Source organism: Salpingoeca rosetta, assembly GCF_000188695.1.
Source record: "Salpingoeca rosetta unplaced genomic scaffold supercont1.13, whole genome shotgun sequence".
Classification (NCBI taxonomy): domain Eukaryota; class Choanoflagellata; order Craspedida; family Salpingoecidae; genus Salpingoeca; species Salpingoeca rosetta.
Genome location: NW_004754921.1, coordinates 233,779 through 253,299, shown reverse-complemented (window position 1 = coordinate 253,299; position 19,521 = coordinate 233,779). Strand labels below are relative to the sequence as shown.

The 19,521-nt window shown below is 58.2% G+C and overlaps 3 protein-coding genes across 3 annotated transcripts; 2 read left to right on the top strand and 1 right to left on the bottom strand.

Annotated features, from left to right (window-relative positions):
* Positions 1 to 110: 110 nt before the first annotated feature.
* Positions 111 to 3,935, bottom strand: PTSG_05481 (uncharacterized protein). Its single transcript, XM_004993294.1, has 14 exons — positions 3,844 to 3,935; positions 3,609 to 3,685; positions 3,385 to 3,447; positions 3,037 to 3,159; positions 2,796 to 2,918; positions 2,561 to 2,614; positions 2,372 to 2,409; positions 2,099 to 2,197; positions 1,813 to 1,881; positions 1,503 to 1,595; positions 1,253 to 1,346; positions 990 to 1,055; positions 659 to 817; positions 111 to 361 (listed from the first exon to the last, which is right to left on the bottom strand). The coding sequence occupies exons 2-14, from the start codon at positions 3,657 to 3,659 to the stop codon at positions 272 to 274; spliced, it is 1,122 nt and encodes a 373-aa protein (XP_004993351.1). The 5' UTR covers positions 3,660 to 3,685; positions 3,844 to 3,935; the 3' UTR covers positions 111 to 271.
* Positions 3,936 to 4,284: 349 nt separating this feature from the next.
* Positions 4,285 to 7,233, top strand: PTSG_12325 (uncharacterized protein; the record flags this gene model as incomplete). Its single annotated transcript, XM_004993293.1, has 1 exon — positions 4,285 to 7,233. The coding sequence occupies one exon, from the start codon at positions 4,285 to 4,287 to the stop codon at positions 7,231 to 7,233; it is 2,949 nt and encodes a 982-aa protein (XP_004993350.1).
* Positions 7,234 to 7,259: 26 nt separating this feature from the next.
* Positions 7,260 to 18,758, top strand: PTSG_12324 (uncharacterized protein; the record flags this gene model as incomplete). Its single annotated transcript, XM_004993292.1, has 2 exons — positions 7,260 to 8,971; positions 9,000 to 18,758. 2 exons carry the CDS (start codon positions 7,260 to 7,262, stop codon positions 18,631 to 18,633), a joined length of 11,346 nt encoding a protein of 3,781 aa, XP_004993349.1. The 3' UTR covers positions 18,634 to 18,758.
* Positions 18,759 to 19,521: the final 763 nt, after the last annotated feature.

Below are 19,521 nucleotides of genomic sequence, written 5' to 3'. Positions count from 1 at the left end.
GCGAGCAACCTTGCCATGAGAACATGGGAAAATGAAAAAACAAAAACAAAACAAAAACAAAACAAAAACCAACCGCACCCAACGCCACAACACACACACACACACACACACACACACACACACACACACACACACACACACACACACACACACACACACACACACACAAGCAATTGTTGCACGCCTGAGTTCTTGTCCTACGACTGGATAGGGGTCCCGAGAGCGGGGGTTGCTGCTGCTACGGCCGGCAATTGAGGGCGTGGACTGCCGTCTACTTCTTACTGACAAAGTGGTCAAGTCTGACAGAGAAGCTGACATACGGGAAATACTCGCCCTGGAACAAGCCCGGCACATCAGCGACCTGGAGCACACACACACACACACACACACACACACACACACACACACACACACACACACACACACACACGCACACACGCACACACACACGTGCACAGGGCACAACAAACATACCAGTGAGGCGACACAGGTGCTCGCACAAATTTGTGTCAAACAAAATATAGCCAGCATTCACAGGCATCGAAAACACCACACCAGAATCACGAACAAGTAAACACGAAACGCAAACGCGCGTAAGTGCAACCAAGTTCAGCCACAGATGGTGTGTGTGTGTGTGTGTGTGTGTGTGTGTGCTCACCTCGCCGGCCTCTGCGCCGGCCTTATCGAGATGCCCGTAGAGCCGCTGCAGCGCCGTCCGCATCCGCTTCTCCTCGTCCGGCTTGAACGAAACCGCATAGAACGAAAACTTGGGCGGCAAGCCGTACCGCAGCACAGACTCAACAAACAACCGCAGCGCCTGCACACACAGACACACACAGACACGCATGCGGGCGCACGTGTGTTAGGCGACAAGGGGGTAAACAAGCTCGTGCGCAGGCTCGCGTTTGACCGCGAGCACCCGAGCATACAGCAGAGTTGTGCAGCGGGTGCGTTTGTCACAACGTCGTGGCAGCGCAGTTCAGAACGACCTTGAGGTGCATCCAAGCTGTAAAGCACTGGTCAAACGACAGCTGGAGCCAGTCCATCAACCGAGCCTGAACAAGCGTGTACACACCAACAAAACGTCACCATCATCAGAACTTGGCCACTACCATCGTTTGCTCTCACATGCACGCACACGCACACACACACGCACACACACACACACACACACACACACACACAAAGGGATTGCAACATCTGCAGCAAACGTGAGCAAATGTAACCAGGCGGAAAAAAGGTGTGAACTCACGTGCTTCTCTTTGAATTCGTTGGCGAGATGCGTTGTATCCGCCTCCTGCTGGGCGACCGTCTCCTCATCAAACTCAAAGTCCCTGACCGTGAATCTAACGCCATACGCAGGTACACACACATATAGGCAGAACAGGATAATCAGAATGCAGCACTTGGATCAAAGCAGGAATCAGTACATCATCTGCGTGAGCAAACAGGGGCCCTCTGATGAAACACGCACAGCAATGCCAATGCCTGGTGCAGCATACTTTTTCTCTCTGGCGGCTGCCCGAAAGTCGTCAGCAATGCGACGGAAGAGCGTCACAGAGAACAGGCCGTATTCGCTGTCCTCATGGATGAGCCTGCAATCAGAACAGTCGCACATATTCAAACGCGATAGCATGCGTACACATACACATACGTAAACGCGAGATGATGCACACATGTACATTCACACAAAAGCACATGAGGGACGGAGGTCAGCAATTGCAGAGCGACGGAGGCTTCAACCTAGCTTAGCAGAAAATGCAACCCCCCCGCAACGGCTGCCGTTGTGCCAGACAAAGCAACGCCACTCACTGTGTGGAGCCAGGGCAGACGTAGTCCGTCAACGTTGAATATGATGACTTCCAATCGTTGTACGCATACCTGCAGCACCGCAACACACGACATTTAAAAAAACGAAGACAGGAGCAAAAGCAAGCAAAACACAAGCATGGCACTCAAACGCAGCACGAAAGGAGCCAGCAGTTGTATGGCGTGAACAAAAGCAACAGCGTTGTCGATGTGTCGAACATCCACGCCAAGCACGGTGGCGCTGGAGCGAGGCAACACGGTGTCTGATGGGGGTGGGAGGTCGCCTTACTTTGGAACAACGACCATCAGCGTTGTGAGGAACTCCGAATTCTGCACTACATGCTCCGGTTTGACAATGTCACTGAGGCTGCGAATCAGCAAACTGCCCCTGAGAATCGAGACAAAAGAGCAATGGATCAACGGCACAACAGTGAGCGTAAAGGTTGCATGCTCATCACGGTCAAGCACCAGCGCTTGCTCTTAATCCAATTTGCCAGAGCGTGACGAGTGTGCGAATCACACGAAACAGCCCATGACAAAGCAGCATACAACGGCAACGTACTGGTTCTTGCGCTCGACGGCTTGCAACGCACCCTTGACCTGATGTGAGGCAATTCGTCCACACAAGCAACATAATCGAATGCAAGCTTAGACTACAACGTTGTCAAACAAACTAAGGCTATCCAGGAATGAGGGGTACACACCAACAGCCACAGCGTTTAACAGTACTGCCACCAGTCAGCAACCTCACCTTGGAGTACGCCTGCATCCGTGCTTTCAGATCTGTCTCGACCGCTGTCACTTGCTAGCACATGCAAACAGTCAACAGAGGCAAACGCAGTCAAACATTAAAGGAGAGTGCCGCTGTAAAAACAAGCCTCTTAAGTCAAAGGGTAGATGCCTTCGTACTTCTCTTAAGTCAAAGGGTAGATGCCTTCGTACTTCACAGCAAGCGGCAGTCTTCAGAGTTGACGGTGACAAGATACCTGTGTCAGGGTTTGTGCGAGGTCACGAATCGGCTGCTTGGCATTGTACCGCCGTGAGTCCCAGTCAAATTGCCCAACGAACGCATCAATTGGCTTCGAGTCCGCAAGAAGGGCCTCACGAAGCTGCAGTGTCGGCGAGCAAGCAATCAAAGCGGTGTCACACAAAAACACAGGTGAGGACAGGCAGTCGTCAAGTCCAGAAGCCATCACGAGTCAGCAGATGTTTCACAGCAGCCATTACCTTTGCTTTGTCCTGAAGCATCTCTCCGAGTGCATGGGCTATCTTGTTGGCAACTGTCTCCATGTACGAGTCATGTTTCATAAGCTCGTCGCACAGCGCCACCAGCTCATCCAGTGTGCCAACCTTCATGTCATTGGTGTGTGTGTGTGTGTGTACAGGAACGAACGTGTGAGCCGAAGCTTATCAGCCAACACTCCATTTTTGCCACGGACACTCAAACAACGACGCTGTTACAAGCGACCGTTAAAGTGAAGGGCACAAAGCGTGCTTGTGCTTCATGTGGCATGCTTGTGGCGTGTCAGGCAACGAAAGCGTTGGGTGTGTCAGAAGGTTGACGGATAAACGTACTCGGCTCAGTGGGATGCCGAGTTCACTCGCGGAGCACCCTCGCGGCAAGGTTTGGCGCAGCTCCTGAATGTGGAGGCAAGGGGAAAGGAAGACACGGGGAGTGAGCAACACTCCACAAACGCCGACCTTCGGTATCTCATGAAACAAGACAAACAAAAGCAGCATGTTGGGCATCCCAGTTGAAGTCAGCAGCCGCTGCGAGACCAGCAGCCATCCTCACAAACCTGCAGCGTGTGTTGGCCAGCCGGCACTGAAACAAGCGCAAACGCAGACATGGTAGCTTCTTGTTCACGAGCAAGGCCTGGAATCATGGAGGCAAGAAAACAAGTGTTACGTGTCGGTGTCATGCGTCAAGCTGTGGCGAATCGAGACACATCGTCCTCGATGTGCGCGCTTCTCGGACAACAGCCTCCACCACCTCACGCACACAGACACACAGGCACACAAGAGCATCAGCACCTTGGGGATGATGATGGAGGAGCTCTTTGGGTTGTCTTGTTTTTGTTTGGAGGGCAGGAAACTTTTCAAAGAAAAAGGTACTTGGTACCACCTTCGAGCACAAAAAAAAATACATGTATTTTTGCACAGCGAACAAGGTGGTGGGCAAACAACACGGAAATCATACCTGTTTTGGTGCTCTTGCAGCCAACCCCCAAGAGAAGCTTGCAGACCACTGTTCCCGCCATTTCTGGTGACAAACACCAAGCAGACCTTACCGACGACCACACCAACCTTCATACCCCCTTCTTCTGACCTTTCCCCCATCTTCAGTGAAGGCTACAACAACAAGCCTTCCCCCTCCCTCCTTTCTTCACCGCTAGTGCCACCGGCCTCACAGCCACCGCAAACCTTGCACACAACATCCGCGAGCTAAGGCGTTGGGGATTCGTGCAGCACGCCATGGCACGCGCCATGACAGGGCACCCTCGCGCTCGCCCTAGATTGGCAAGTTGCTTGGCCGTTCTGACCGTTGCGTTCCTTTTGACTGCAGTGCCCACCCTGGCGCTGCCACCCACCTTGACGCAGTTCGGGCTCGACCTCTCTCTTGACCGTGTTGAACTGGTGTTCTCCGAGCCGGTGAACATCTCCACGTTCGACGCAAACGCCTGGTTTTTGACATCGAACGCCACGACCAACGAAGAACAGCTCTACCTGACAGATGGCGTCATCAGCTCGCCGGATGGTGGCACAACCTTGTATCTCAACCTCAGCACTGCCACAGTCGATGGGCTGGCGTCGCGTGAACAGTTGGGCCGCACCACGCAGTCAACCTTCGTCAATGCAGACAATGCTGGTGTGACGGACTTGCAGGCGGAGGACTGGCAGACGCTGGCACAAGGAAAGCCACCCGATTACATCGTTCCCGACATCGAAGGTCCAGTCATAACATCAGCAACCCTGAACATGTCCAATGGAGACGTGTTCTTCGCTTTGTCCGAAACTGTGGACGAGACGTCATTTCTTGCAACTTGGGCATCAATCCTGTGCTTGGAACGAGCACAGTATGTGACCACAGTGAAGGCGAATGTTACCACGGTGACAACAAGGCAAGGACGAGCTACCATCAGCGCCCGAGACTTGAACGTGCTGAAACTTCTGCAGTGCGCGACGATCGTGCTGACGACCGTGGTCAACGCGTTCGACGACCAGTTTCAAAATGCGCATGAAGCTGCAAACGTAACGATGTTCACGTTCCCAGACACGACCAGCCCGGAGCTGACGGCGTTTGACCTCAACATGACGTCTGGCGAGCTTGTGCTTGAGTTCTCAGAGCCGGTCCTTGCATCGTCGCTGGACCTTTCTGCTCTGGTCCTGGCCAACGACACGGACGCTGCCTTTGCCGTGCGCACTGCGCTGGACAACGGCACTGCCTCTGCTGTGGATGGCACTCAGCTGCGCATCACGCTCTCTGTGAGCGTGGTTGATGCCATCAAGCTTGCTGCCAACACTGCGCAGGCTGCCGCCGCCACCTTCCTCGACGCAAGCGGCGCGCTTGTCGCTGACATGGCCGGACAGCCCTCTGTCGCTGTGGCTGCGCTGCCTGTGCGGGTGCTCGCGCCAGATGCTGTTGCGCCCGTGCTTGTGTCCTATGGCGTGCGCATGGACCAGGCCCGCCCGCCCATTGTCCTGACGCTTGTGTTCTCCGAGCCTGTGGATGTGGGCGCGCTCAACCACACTGCCCTTGTGTTCCAGTCCAACGCGACAGCAGCCACGTCTGCGGAGTCTTACCGCCTGCAGCACGCTCCAGCCGCTGTTGTGCCCAGCAGCAGCCAGCGCCAGGTGGCGATTGAGCTTGCCACGGGCGATTTCCTTGCGCTGCGGGATGCTGCTGGCCTTGCTGTGCTGATGCGCAGCGCGGCCACCACGTACCTGCGCTTTGATCCTGTGCTTGTGACAGACACCATTGGCTCGAGCGTGGTTGGCGTCTCCGCTGTTGACGGCGCTGTGGCTCCGAGCGAGTACACGGTTGACCTTGTGCCGCCGCAGCTCAGCGCGTTTGACGTTGACATGGATGCTGGATTTGTTGTGCTGCGCTTCAGCGAGGACGTGAACGCGAGCAGCATCGCTGTGGGTGCGTTTTCCCTTGTTGCCGCGCGTGGCGCGAACGTGACTGCGGAGGGTGTGACTTTTGATGCCGCCCTTGATGCTGCGAGCAGCACAGGCAACGCCACCCAGGTGCGTATTGACCTGAGCGTGTCGACGCTCAACCGCGTCAAGGCTGACGCTGGCCTTGCTGTGAGCCGCAGCACGTCGTTCCTGGCTGTTGCGGCAGGTGGCATTGCTGACTTTGCTGGCAACAGCATGCGGCAGGTTGCCTCTGCTTCTGCCGTGGCTGCGGTCAGCTATGTCGCCGACGCAACTGGCCCTGTGCTGCAGAGCTTTGCCCTCAACATGACCTCTGGTGTGCTGCGCCTCACCTTTGACGAGGTTGTGGCCAGGGCAACGTTTGATGCGACGCAGGCCCGCCTGGTCAACGCCGCCACGGGCGCGACTGTGGCTGTTGCGCTGGATGCGGTGGCTGTGGACGCCCCAGCCGCCAACAGCACGACCCTTGGCTTCACCCTGACCCAGGCTGCCGCAAACGAGGTGCGTGCCAGGACTGGCCTCGGAACGACGGTGGACAACACGTACCTGCAGTTGCTGGCAGGTGCCATCCGCGATGCGGCCGGCAACGCAAACTTGCCCGTCACAGCCAACGCAACACAGGTTGTGCAGGATGCCCTGCCCGCGCGCCTGCTCGCGCTGTCGCTGAACATGGACAGCGGCGTGCTGAGCCTGTCGTACAGCGAGCCCGTGCAAGCCCTCACGCTGGTGCCTGCTGCCATCACGCTTGCCCGCGCTGCCAACAGCACAAGCACGTACACGCTGGCACACAGCACGGTTGTCACCTCCGGCTACACGCAGGTCGTCGACGTGGCGCTTGGTGCTGAGGACATCACGGCGCTGAAGCTGGCGGGCATTTGCCTGTTCCAGGACGCGTGCGCCGTGTCTGCCAACGGCACCCTTGTGCAGGATGCCACTGGGGCATTTGTGCCTGCTGTTGCGGATGCGGAGATCAACGACGTGTTTGTGGCTGACCAGACAGCCCCGGCGCTTGCCGACCGCGGCTTCTTGTACTTTGACCTGAACAACGGCACAATTGCGCTCAGCTTCACAGAGGTTGTGAACGTGACCTCTGCGCGGCCCACGCGCATCACGCTGCAGTCGTTCTTCGAGAGCCCAGAGGCCAGCTACACGCTGACTGGCGGCCGCGTGCTTGGCGGCTACCACAGCGGGCCCGGCTCGACGGTTGTGCTCATTGCCCTTTCCACCAGCGACCTCAACGCTGTCAAGGCTCCTGCTACGTGACGTTGGGTGGCGGGCTCACACTGGACATGAATGGGAATCCATCCAGCACACTTTTGTCTGGGAGCCCGTTCAGCGGTTCGCAAACCTTTGTTACTGACACGACGGCACCGGGGCTTGTGTCCTTTGGCATTGACATGGAGGCGGGCACAGTGGCACTGACGTTTGATGAGAGCATTGACAGCGTGAGTCTGCAGGCAACCGGCATGACGCTGCAGACAGCCATGTGGGCAAGCGGGGCCGCGTACTCGGCCAACCACACACTCACTGGCGGCAGTGTCACTGTGTTGTCGTCAACCACGCTGGAGCTTGCGCTGCTGACGGCTGACGTGCAGCGGCTCAAGGCCCTTGACCTGTGCCTGGGCGCCGCTGCCAACTGCACGCTGAGTGCCGCTGGCGGCTTTGTGCAGGACCTTGCGCTCTCGCCCAACGAGGCCCTGGCCATCTCGCGCGCAGCCGCCCTCAACGCGTCTGCGATTGTTGCTGATGTGACCAGCCCGCGCATCGCCGCATTCACCCTCGACGTTGATGTCGGCACGCTGCTTGTCACCTTCAACGAGCCCGTGCGTGGCGAGTCTTTCGACCCAACGGGCCTGACGGTGCAGGCCGCGCGCACGTCTGCGATTGAGTCTGTGACGCTCACGGGCGGTGCTGTGTCGCTTGTGCGGGCAGAGGCTGGCGATGTGGGCTCGCGCGTTGTGCGTGTTGACCTGCTGCAGGACGACACAGTGTCGCTCAAGCTGAACCTCAACCTGGCCACGGCACAGGCAGACACGTACCTGAGCGCTACAAACGCAACGGTGCAGGACATGTCTGGGAACTGGAACGCGCCCGTGCCAACCAACGACGCGCGCCCCAGCTCCGTGTACCAGAGGGACGAGACGCCCGCGGCGCTTGTGTCCTACGAGCTGGACATGCTTGCTGGCACGCTCTCTCTGACGTTCAGCGACGTCGTTGACGTGAGCACCCTGCGTGTGCAGAGCATTGCGCTTGTCAATGCCGGCACAAGCTATGCCCTGCAGTCGAGCACAACAAACAGCACAGACGGGCTGTACGTTGTGATTGACCTGTCTGTGGAGGACCTGCTGGGGGTGCTGCGTGTACCTGGCCTTGCCCGTACGCGCGACACGACGTTCCTGACCATGGACGCCACTGCCCTCGACGACTTTGCTGGCCTGGATGTTGCGGTTGTCACGTCTGACAGCCCACAGCAGGCATTGGCGTTTGTCGCCGACACAGCTGCCCCGGCGCTTGTGTCCTTTGACTTCAACCTCACTGCTGGCGATCTCGCTCTGACCTTCTCTGAGCCTGTCAACGCCAGCACGGTCGACTTCGCCCGCATCCAGCTGCGCGCCGCTGCAAACGCAACCGACGCTGCCCTCACGCTGTCGCTGACTGGCGGTGCGCTGACGCAGAGCGCCGACGACCGCGTGCTGTACGTGCGCATGACTGCAGCCGACTTCCTCGCCCTGCAGGCCAAGCGCGCACTGGCCACAAACGCCTCAACGACGTTTGTGTTTGTGGACGGGCTGCTGGACGACTACTTTGGCAACACGCTGGCGGCCGCGGATGCGACTGCCCAGCAGGTGGCCGTGTTTGGCGAGGACACGCGCGCGCCGACGCTCGTGTCTGTCTCGCTTGATCTTGATGCGCGCACGATGAGCATGGTGTTCAGCGAGACGATGGACAGTGCTTCATTCGAGCCGTCCGTTGTGCGCTTTGCCTGCGGTAACGCTACGTCGTCTGACTTTGGCGATTCTTCCGTCCAGCTTTCGCTCGGGCACCCATGCCACGCTGAGCATTGCTGCGGCCGAGGCAAGCGCCATCCAGGCCCAGGCCGGCGTGGTCAGCAACGTGCACTCGGTTGTCGTTCTCGTTTCTTCTGATCTTGCTCAAGACACAGCTGGGAACCAAGTGCGCAGGATGGCAGGAGTTGAGGTTCAAATCGTACTTGATCAGACCTCCCCGGCCATCGCGTCGCTTTCAATGGATTTGAACATCGGTGACATGACAGTGCGCTTCGATGAGCCCATCATGGAAGTGTCGCTGAACGCTTCTTGCATCGCTGTTCAATCACTTGTGAATGCCAGCTTGCCTGCTGTGTTGCTCGCAAACTCGAGCGCAGAAACGCTCTACGGGCAGCAAGAGGCGTTAGTGACGCTTGGGCCGTATGACTTGAACCAGCTGAAGGGCCTTGTTTGGAAATCTGGATCCGCCAACCTGTCAGCCCAGATTTGTGTTGCTTTCGGAGTTGACCTTGCACAAAACCCGAGCGTTTCCAGGACTTTGAATGTCACTGTCAGCTCCCTGGACGAGACCGCCCCAGAAGTTATCTCCGCAAGCCTCAATCTCACTTCCGGAATAGTGCAGCTCGTCATTGACGAGCCGGTCGTTGCCACAAGTCTGGACGTGACCAAACTTGAAGTGGGAGGTGGGATCAGAGGGTCAGTCGTTCGTCTCAACGCGTCAACATTACTCCATGCACAAGACAGTGCACTGCGCACTGTTCTGCAGCTGCGCGTGCCGGATCTCGTCTTGGACCAACTCAAGTTTTTGGTTGCTGGGTCCGAGGGTGACGTTGTCATTGGCATCGAATCCGGCGCCATGGTGGATGCAAGTGACAATGAGATTCAAGCAAGCGTTGGGAACGACTCGGTTGCTTTCTCGCAGATTGCGGTAGACACGGCGGCTCCTGCAATCTCGGAGTTCCGGGTCAATCTCAACGCATCGACCATCAGCATCAGCATGACTGAGCCAATCGACGCCAGTGCAGGCATCCTGACAGACAAGCTGCGGTTGCTGGTTGACAATGTCCTTCTTTTGCGACCTCAGCGAATGCCAGTGAGCGTCTCCAATTATGCGCGAAGCCTCACATTCACGCTGTCGAGCGATGACGCCAATCTAGTCAAAGCAGCGCTCGCTCGCGCCGGGTTGGTAAGCACGATCCAACTGACGGCTGAGCCAAGCTTCTGCGTCGACTTATTCAGCAACGCGCTGCAGCGCATCTCGACGCCTCTCAACGCATCTGTGGTCGTGAGCGACGTTTCTGCACCCAACCTACTCCAGTTTGGCTATGATAACGGCCGTGGTCTGGTGCGGCTGCAGTTTTCTGAGCCGGTGGATCTCTCGACTGTGAACATCAGTGCAGCCGCTCTGACAAACGCCAATGGGTCGTTCACTGTTGGCCTTGAGAACAGCACCATACTTGGCTCCAACAATAACACGTGGGTTACGTTGAAACTCGCAAACGCTGAACACTGGACCGTCCAGACGACAGCAGCAATTGGCAGCGACGTGAACAGCACATTCCTGCTCGTCCCGAATGCAACCATCGTGAAGGATGTGTTTGGTAATGCACTCGTTGCCGAGGATTTGCGTGGCGGCGTTCGTGTACAAGCCACCTTCGTTGTGCCTGACACGGTGGCACCCTCGCTCGTTTCTGGGTCCTTGAACATGGCAACTGGGGTGCTTCAGCTGAGGTTGTCAGAGCCAGTGAGCATTGACTCGTTCAATCTAACGCGGCTTGTGCTGCACAACAGCAAGAACCGCGATGATTCAACTGCAAAGCTGGTCCTCTCTGACAGTGTTGCATTGCGCTCCGTCACTCAGCCGACTGAAGTCAAAGTGGCTTTGTCGCAGCGGGAGCTTGATGCTGTCAAGGTTGACAGGACCCTCGCCGTGAACACATCAACTGCATGGTTCACCCTGGAAGCCGGTGCTGTTCAGGACTATGCCAAGGTGCCAAATGAACGCACGGAAGGATTGCTAATCGCTGAGCTTGTACCAGATAGCGTGAAGCCGGTGTTGGTGGCCTCATACTTGAACATGACCAGCCTTGAACTTGCACTCATCTTCTCTGAGCCTGTTGCTTCGCGTTCCATCAACACCAGCCTCATTTCGCTGGCGGGGGACCGAGGTGTGCCAGCGGCTCGCACAGTGACGCTTGCAGGAGCAAGTGTGGTGGGGCAGTTGCTCAGCCGGCGTGCTATGATCAACTTGCACGGACATGTCGCGTTTGCGATCCAGGCTGACCTTGGGGTTGCTACTTCGCGCAATGATTCGGTCCTGCGGTTGGCTGAGGGGTTTGTCATCGACACGTCTGGAAATGCGATCGCTTTCCAGGAAGCTGTCGTCACTGACTTCACGCCGGATGAGCGAGCTCCGCTGGCCACTGCTGCTGCACTTGATCTTGACGCGCTCACGCTCAACATCACATTCGACGAGGTCGTCAGAACGTGCAACTTGACATCCATCTTTGTGTCTGATGCAGAGAATGCGAGCAGCGCTGGTCGCGTGCCGCTGGTGGGCAGCAATGCCAGCTTCAGCTTGAATATCCTTCGAGTCGAACTTTCGCAGGCAGTGGCCAATGCTCTCAAATCACACGAGACGGTTTGCCGGTCGCCAACATCGTGCTATGTGGTACTTGGTCGCGGAAGTGTTGCTGACGCTTCCGAGAACCAAGTGGCAGACGTGCAGCCTGTGTTGGTGCTGCCATACGTTCAGGACAGAACACCGCCAACAATCACGGCGTTCGCGTTGGACGTTGAAGCGGGCGAGCTGCGCTTGCGGTTTGACGAGCCCGTCGACGTGTCCGCTGCAAACGCATCACTGAGTAGCTTGAACATGTCGCTGCAGAGTGTTCCCAGCGCGTCGTTTGCACCATCGCCGCTCGTTGTGAACTTGCGCTCGCCCCTCTCTGTACAAGCTGTGGGTGGCCTGTTTGGTCAACGGTACGCCCTGGAGATGAACGTGAGCATTGCTCGCAGTGTGATTGACGACGTGAAACGAGCCTATCCTCTGGCCTCCTCGACGCAACAGACGTTCCTGGCTGTCGGCGGCGGTGCCTTTAGGGACGCTCGTGGAAACCCTTCAAACGCCATCGATGCGGAGAAGGCGCTCGTTGTCGAACGGTTGCATCCAGACTTGGTGGCACCAGTTCTGCTTGCCACATCAATTGACTTTGCTGCTGAAAGCATTGTGCTGACCTTCGATGAGCCGGTAAACAGCAGTTCGCTGGCTCTCGCCGGAATCTCAGCCATTGGTGGCCTTGGCCGCGTTGCACTGCAGGTCACGGACGTGCAACCAGCGCATGGAACTGTGGTGGTGGAGGCTACGTTAGCCGATGAGAGCCTCGCCTGGCTGAAGCTGTCAGCGGTCGAACTACAGCAGGGCGGCGTCGCCGTGGAGCTGCGTACGGGTGCTATTCGGGATTGGAACGGTAACCAAGTTCGGCAGACTGCACAAGCGCTCAAACTGGACTCTGCAGACTCAACTGCAAGTCGGTTGCTCGCTTTCAATGTGACGTGGACTGATGAGAATGTGGGGGTCACGCTCGTGTTTGATGAACCAGTGAACACCACAACCCTTGGTCTGGAGAGCGTGCTGACGCTGAGCAACTGCTCCCGTGATGGCAGCCAAATTTCCACTGTTGTGCACGCAGCTGCGCTACACGGTGGTTTTGTCCCTGGTGGAAACGAGAGCAGCGCCGTGTTTGTGTCAGGTGCCAATGCAACCTCCATAAGGTACGAGCAAGATGGCGTGGCCATTGCCATCGCTGACAGCATGGCCGAAGAAATGCAGTTTGCTCGTGTGTGCCTCGCACGAGACGCGTGTTGTTTGGGCCTGACAGCTGGGTTTGTCCAAAACCACTTCCGCGTTGCCTCGGCTCCGGTTTCGTTGAATGAAACGGCTCGGCCCAGCGTACTTGAGCCCGACGTGTCCCGACCAACACTGGTTGGATTTGTGGTTTTGGACTTGAACTCGCGGGAGCTTGTGTTGTCATTTTCGGAGCCCATGGATGAGACCAGCCTGAACGCGACGCAGCTGAAGTTGGAGGGTGCTGCTTTCCCGGGTCACACGTCAGATGTGCTGGTGTTGTCTGAACCAGAGCGAGTGGATGTTGGAGCTTCAGGCACCCTGCTGACACTCACGCTCAGCCTTGAGGACGCCGCTGGCATCAAGCTTCGCTCATCGCTGTGTGTCTCCGCAGCATCGTGCTGGCTGCGACTTATGGATGGGGCCATCATGGACGCAAGCGGAAACGCCGTCGTTGGGATTGAGCCCAGCACCGCTTCGGATCCAGAGCGGGACACCCCCCTGCTTGTCTTGGACAACACCGGTCCCAGTGTGCTCGAGTTCAGCCTGAACCTGGACGCAGGTACGTTCGGCGTGCGGTTTGACGAGCCGGTTGCCCGCGACAGCATTGACTCTCGCCTGGGCAGCATTTCCGCCAATGGGAACTCAACTTCGTGGGATGTACAGCTTCGAGGAAGTGTACTGAGCTCAAGTGCAGACCTGCGCAGCTTCACGTTGAGCCTTGAAGAGGGTGACGCAAACGGCATCAAGGCGCTGGCGGCCGCGGGCCTGTGCACAACGCCAGCATCTTGCTTCCTGAGAACCGACAATGGATTTGCTGCTGATGTGTTTGGGAATGACAACTCCGCTCAAAGCGCAGTGCCTGTTGGAACGCTCATTGGAGATGCGACCGGCCCCGAGTTGACTGAGGTTGCTCTGCTCGATCTCACGCGCGGTATTCTTGAGCTTGAGTTCAATGAACCAGTCAATGCGTCGAGCTTGGATGTGTCAAGGATCGTGCTGGTCAACGCGACAGCCGGTGGCAGTGCTCCCGCGAGCTTCGTGGGCAGTTTGCGCTTGTCTGAAGCCCCGCTGCGGGTGAGCTACCGCGATGGTGCGACGAAGACCGGGCTCGTGGTTGCACTGTCCTCAGCACAGCTTGAGGCCATCTCCACGCGACTGGACATTGCCGTGTCTCAGGACACCTCGTATGCATTCATGGATGCGGGTGCTGTGCAGGACATGGCAGGTAACCTCCTCGCAAACAGAACATCTGCGCTTGCTTGTACCAGTTACGTCAGCGCAGGACGTGCAAGCATTGTTGGTGTTGAGCTCGATCTCGACGAGGGTGTGCTCAAGCTGACCCTGAGCGCCGCCGTTAGCGCGCAAAGCCTGAGAGCGGAGGAGCTCAGGCTTCAGAACGTCGGCGATGCGGACGCCGCCACACAGGCAGGCACGCTGGTTTCGCACACCCTGCTGGCAGCCAGCTCCAACACGAACAGCCGTGACGGATTCAGTGTCACGGTGATCCTGGCTGAGGAGGACCTGAACGCGATCAAGGGCCAGCGCGCCCTGGCAACCTCCCGGAACAACACGTTCTTGGTGGCGAGTGGCGAGGCGCTCACAGGATTGGATGGTGCTGCCATCCTGGCGGTTGTTCGTGGAGCTGCACTTCAAGCCACACGCGTGGTAGCTGACGGAACACCGCCCGCGTTGGTCGGTTTTAACTTCAGCCGCGAGCTGGGCGTCATTGACCTGTCATTCTCCGAGGTTGTTGATGTTGCCATGCTAAACGCGAGTGCCCTCACCCTGACTGCGACCAACGCGACTGACACAGCCAGCTTTACAGTGCCCGCGGGTAGTCGGGTGTCAGTTCCAGCTGGTGCGAACGTGGGATCCGGGGCACTGCAGGCCACCGTAAAGCTGTCAGAACAGGCCTTGTGGGCCTTGAAGACGACGCAAGGGGTTGGTGAGGCAATCGCTTCCTCCAGATTGGTGGCTGCGGCTGGCTTTGTCGCAGACATGGCCGGCAACCGCATGGTTGCGCTTGCACGACGCAGCGCACTAGTGGCCACGGCCTTTGAAGGTGATGCCACTCCGCCCGAGCTGCTTTCGTTCAACCTGAACATGACAGCCCTGTTGCTGACGCTGAACATGTCCGAGCCGGTGCCGCGGGCGTCACTGCAGGAGCAGCACGTTGCGCTGCTTGCGAGTGCGACAGCTCCCATCGGTGTTACGCTCGACGGCGGTGTTGTGGGCGTGGAGCTGTCCGCCTATGACACAATCGTCACAGTGAAACTGAGTGCCGAACTGGCGGACGCCATCCACTCTGTGCCAGGCCTGTGCCTGAGCGCTGACAGCTGCTTCCTGTCTGCAGGGTCAGCGGCAGCGACAGACACTGCCGCGAATGCGCTCGTCGCCACCACGGGGCTGAGAGTCTCGGTGTTTGCACGAGACTCGCGTGCGCCAGTGCTGCTTGGGTTTGAGCTGGACATGACTGCGGAGGTGCTGGTTCTGACCTTTGACAAGGTGCTTAACACGACTGAGCTGGCCCGTCGGTACGTCACGCTGCCGTCCTCGGTGATTCTGCAAAGCAATGACACGGCGCTGACGCTCTCTGGGTCACGGGTTGTAGACGCCGGTGTCTCGCGGCGTGTCAACATCACACTGAGCTCAAACGATGCTTTCCAGGTGCAGTTGTCGGATGGCATCGGCCGAACAACGGCAGACACGTTCCTTGCATTGAACGCTGGTACAGGCCTGACGGATGTTAGCGGCAACGAGGTACTGGCCACAGGGGCGCTTCAGGCCAAGACCGTCCGGGCGGACACTCGCCGGCCGCGGCTTGTGTCGTACGAAGTCGACATGACACTGGGAAGTCTGGTGCTGGTGTTCACTGAGCCCGTGCGTGTGTCGAGCGTTGACGCGACCGCGCTGACGCTGGTGGGCGCTGGTGGTGGGCGCAACGTGACCTTGCGTGGTGGCAACGTGCGTGGAGATAACGGCCTACGCATTGAGTTGCGCATGACGCGTGGGGACCTTGACGCCGTCAAGGCCTCGGGTGGCCTGTTTGCCAACGCCAGCAACACCGGGTTGCTGATGGCAGCACACTTGTGTGATGACATGGCTGGCAATGCCTTGGAGCCCGTGCTCGCGCCCCTGCAGGCAAGTGCGTTTGTGCAGGATGTCAACCAACCGCTGCTGGTTGAATTTGACCTGAACATGAACTCGCGGGTGTTGACCTTGGTGTTCAACGAGAGTGTGGATGTGGGCACGCTGAACGTCAGCGCCATTGTGCTTGAACCGAACTCGTCCTCGGCCGCCGCGGGCAGTGGACACCGCCTACAGGGTGGGCACGTGGCGGGGACGGACGTGCTGGCACGCCGGATCGACGTTGCGTTGGAGAGCGCGGACGTGGATGTGCTCACACAGAAGCGCATTGCAGTTTCGCGTGAGCGAGCATGGCTGTCACACGCATCGGGGCTCGTGCAGGATCGTGCCGGTCGACGCGCTGTTGCCCGTGGTAGCGAAGGCTCCGGCGTAAGCGCCCTGGGTGCGCTGCTGTGTGCCAACTTCACCACCGACACGACTGCTCCCGTGCTGGTTGATTTCACGCTGTCCCTCACGAGCAACGAGCTGTGGCTGACGTTCTCTGAGACGGTCGTTGGAGCAAGTCTTGATTTGTCCCGCGTAGTGCTGCAGAACGTTACAAACGCCACAGCCAACACGTTCCCCGTCGTGACCACCGTCACCACAGCAAACGGGCCAGTCCGAGTCGTCAGCGGCAATGAATTGCGGTTTGAGGCGGTGCGCCTGGGCAGCGGCTCACAAGTTGCGGATGGGCAGCCGTGGGCGTTCCCGGTGCTGCGCGTCGAGCTGGCCTTTGAGGATGTGGAGCGTCTGCGCGCGAGCCTGTCGCTCGCCGTGTCACGGGAGAGCACATTCTTGCGTTACGACGCGGAAGCCTTCTCCGACGTGTTCGCGCAGAGGGCTGGTGCGCTGACGGCCGACGAGGCAGCTGCGTGCGGTGCATTTGAGCGCGACGGCGTCGCCCCGCGCGTTGTTGCGGTCGGCGTCGACTTGAGTCAGCGCGGCCATGCCAACGTGACGCTGGAGTTCTCGGAGACGGTGGACGTACAGTCGCTTCAAGTGACCGCAATCTCGTTCCTCAATATCACGACTGGTGCTCTGGATGCTGGTGCCGTGACGTTGCGGCGTGCAGGCACAGGCGTGCAGCAGGAAGGGGGCTTCATCCTCGCCGGGTATGGTCGGCACGTGTCGCTGTCGCTGTCGGCAGCTGATTTGCAGGCGCTGCAACTGCGCCCGAGTCTCGTTGCAACGCAGAACAGAACGTTGGTGCAGGTCGCGGCCGGCGCGGTGACTGACACGGCCGGTAATGCCATATCTGCGACGGAGGCGTTCGTGCCTGTGGTGTTCCTGTCAGACGAGAGCGGGCCCGTGCTGGATGCGTTTGAACTCGACATGGACGACGGGGTTCTGGTCCTGACGTTTGACGAGGTTGTCGCGGTAGACACATTTGATGTCAGTGCCGTCGTGCTGCTTTCGAACGCGTCGGTTGATGTCGTCGACCGCGATGGTCGCGCCACGTCCAACGAGACGTGGTTCCGGTTGACACCAGACAGCGAGGCACACGGTTGGTCTGGCAGTTCGTTGTCGGCTGATTTGCTTTCCACGCAGATTGCCGTGGTGTTGGGCGCTGATGATCTGAACGAGCTCAAGGCCCGACGCAGTGTGGCCTCGAATGCTGCGACAAGTGTGCTTGTCTTGGCTGCTGGTGCGGTTGCGGACGGTTTTGGCAACACCAATGAAGCCATCCATGCCACGCGCAACCTGCAGCCAGCTCGGTTTGTGGCTGATGTCACCGGCCCCGTGTTGCGGCGGTTTGCGCTGGACATGAACGAGGCGCTCCTTGAGATGACATTTGACGAACCCGTGCTTGCCTCATCGCTGAATGCAAGCCTGCTGGTTATTCAGGGGGTGGCGAACAGCGCGCTGGCTGGTGCGACGCAGTTGCGACTGGGGACCAACGGAACCAAGGTATCCTACGGCGCAACCGCCCTGGTGCTGAGGATGGCGCTTGCAGACGCCGACGTGTACCTGCTGAAGGCGCGTGGCGGCTTGGCGACTGCACGAGCATCGACATACTTGCGTGCGGATGCTGGGTTTGTGCGTGACACGGCCAGCAACGCTGCTGTGGGGACGCCCCATTCCACGGCCCTTGGTGTGAGCAGCGACTTTGTTGCAGACAGTGTGCCACCAGCCCTGCTCCGCTTCACGTTTGACCTTGACAGTGCTGTGGTGCAGCTGACGTTCTCGGAGCCTGTTGCATCGGGAACGCTGGATGCCACGAAGATGTTTGTTGCAGGCGCACCGCTGAGCACGGGCGGTGACACCGGATACCGTGCAGCTAGCGAGACTGCCGGAGCAGAGTACGTGGAGATGCACGTGTTGCGGGTGGACCTGACTGGGGCGTTTATTGGGACGCTGAAACTGGACGCTGCAGTTGCAACCGCGCAGGAGAACACGTGGCTGGTTGGTGAGCGTGGCTTTGTGCGAGACATGCAAGGCAACCAGGCTGATCCCGAGGCTGGCGTAATGGCTGCCGGCTACCATGGGGACGATACCAGGCCAAGCGTTGCAGGCTACGTCATCGACATGACGTCTGGCATGCTGACCTTGACATTTGACGATGTTGTGAATGCCCGTTCATTTGATCGCAGCGGACTGAGTTTTGTGCCGTTTTCTGATGAGGGCCAGAGCGGTGGTGGTGGTACGGATCAGACCTCGGTCGTCGCCTTGGAGCCATAAGCTTCAAGTTGATGACTGAGCCCATCCTTGTGTGGGGGGGGATAGTGTGGGTGGGTGTGTTGGAGATGGTGGCGAGGGAGAGAGAGGGGGAGATGTGTGTGTGTGTGTGTGTGTGTGTGTGTGTGTGTGTGTGTGTGTGTGTGTGTGTGTGTGTGTGTGTGTGTGTGTGTGTGTGTATGTGTCTGTGTGGGACGCGACGTATTGGTTGCTTTTGTGGTGTCGTAATGCGTAACAATAAACAGTTTGGACTATCCTTGAAAGTAGGAGTGATCTTACACGTGCGAATGATTGCAAAGGCACACAAACGCAGCAATGACAGCAACAACGGCGCTGCTGCCACCGCCGCTGCCACCGCCACCACCGACAACGATGAGGGACAGCCACGCAGCGCCCCAGTGACCTCACGAAGCCCCGGTGGCCCGGCCGCAACAGAGCCCCCTGCAACTGTCTAAGCGACAGTCGCAGCACTACACATGAGCCTCGCACCGAGGCACTTGGTTTCTATCTATCTATCTATTGATTCACTTTTCTTTCTGTCTATGAGGCGCGTGCTCTCACACACATTCACCCATACGCACCGCTGCCCTTTGTTTTGCCGCAATTGCCTTCCCCATCTTTGAGCGCTGGGAGCAGTGTAAGATTTCAGCGAGTTTTCCCCAATAAACCTTCCACACACAAACACTGAACCGAAAGCACTGAAGCCAACCCGCGAAGCTGTCTGTCTCAAGCAGTCCAAACCGCTGAGAGCGTTGATGATGCTAGGACGCGGATGAGTGAGTGCACGAGCATAAATATGTGCGCATTCCCAATGGATGTACAGGGTTGGAGGGTGGAAAAAAAAAGGTGAAGTAAGCTAAGGCTAAGGGCCATTATAGCATTGTGCGATGG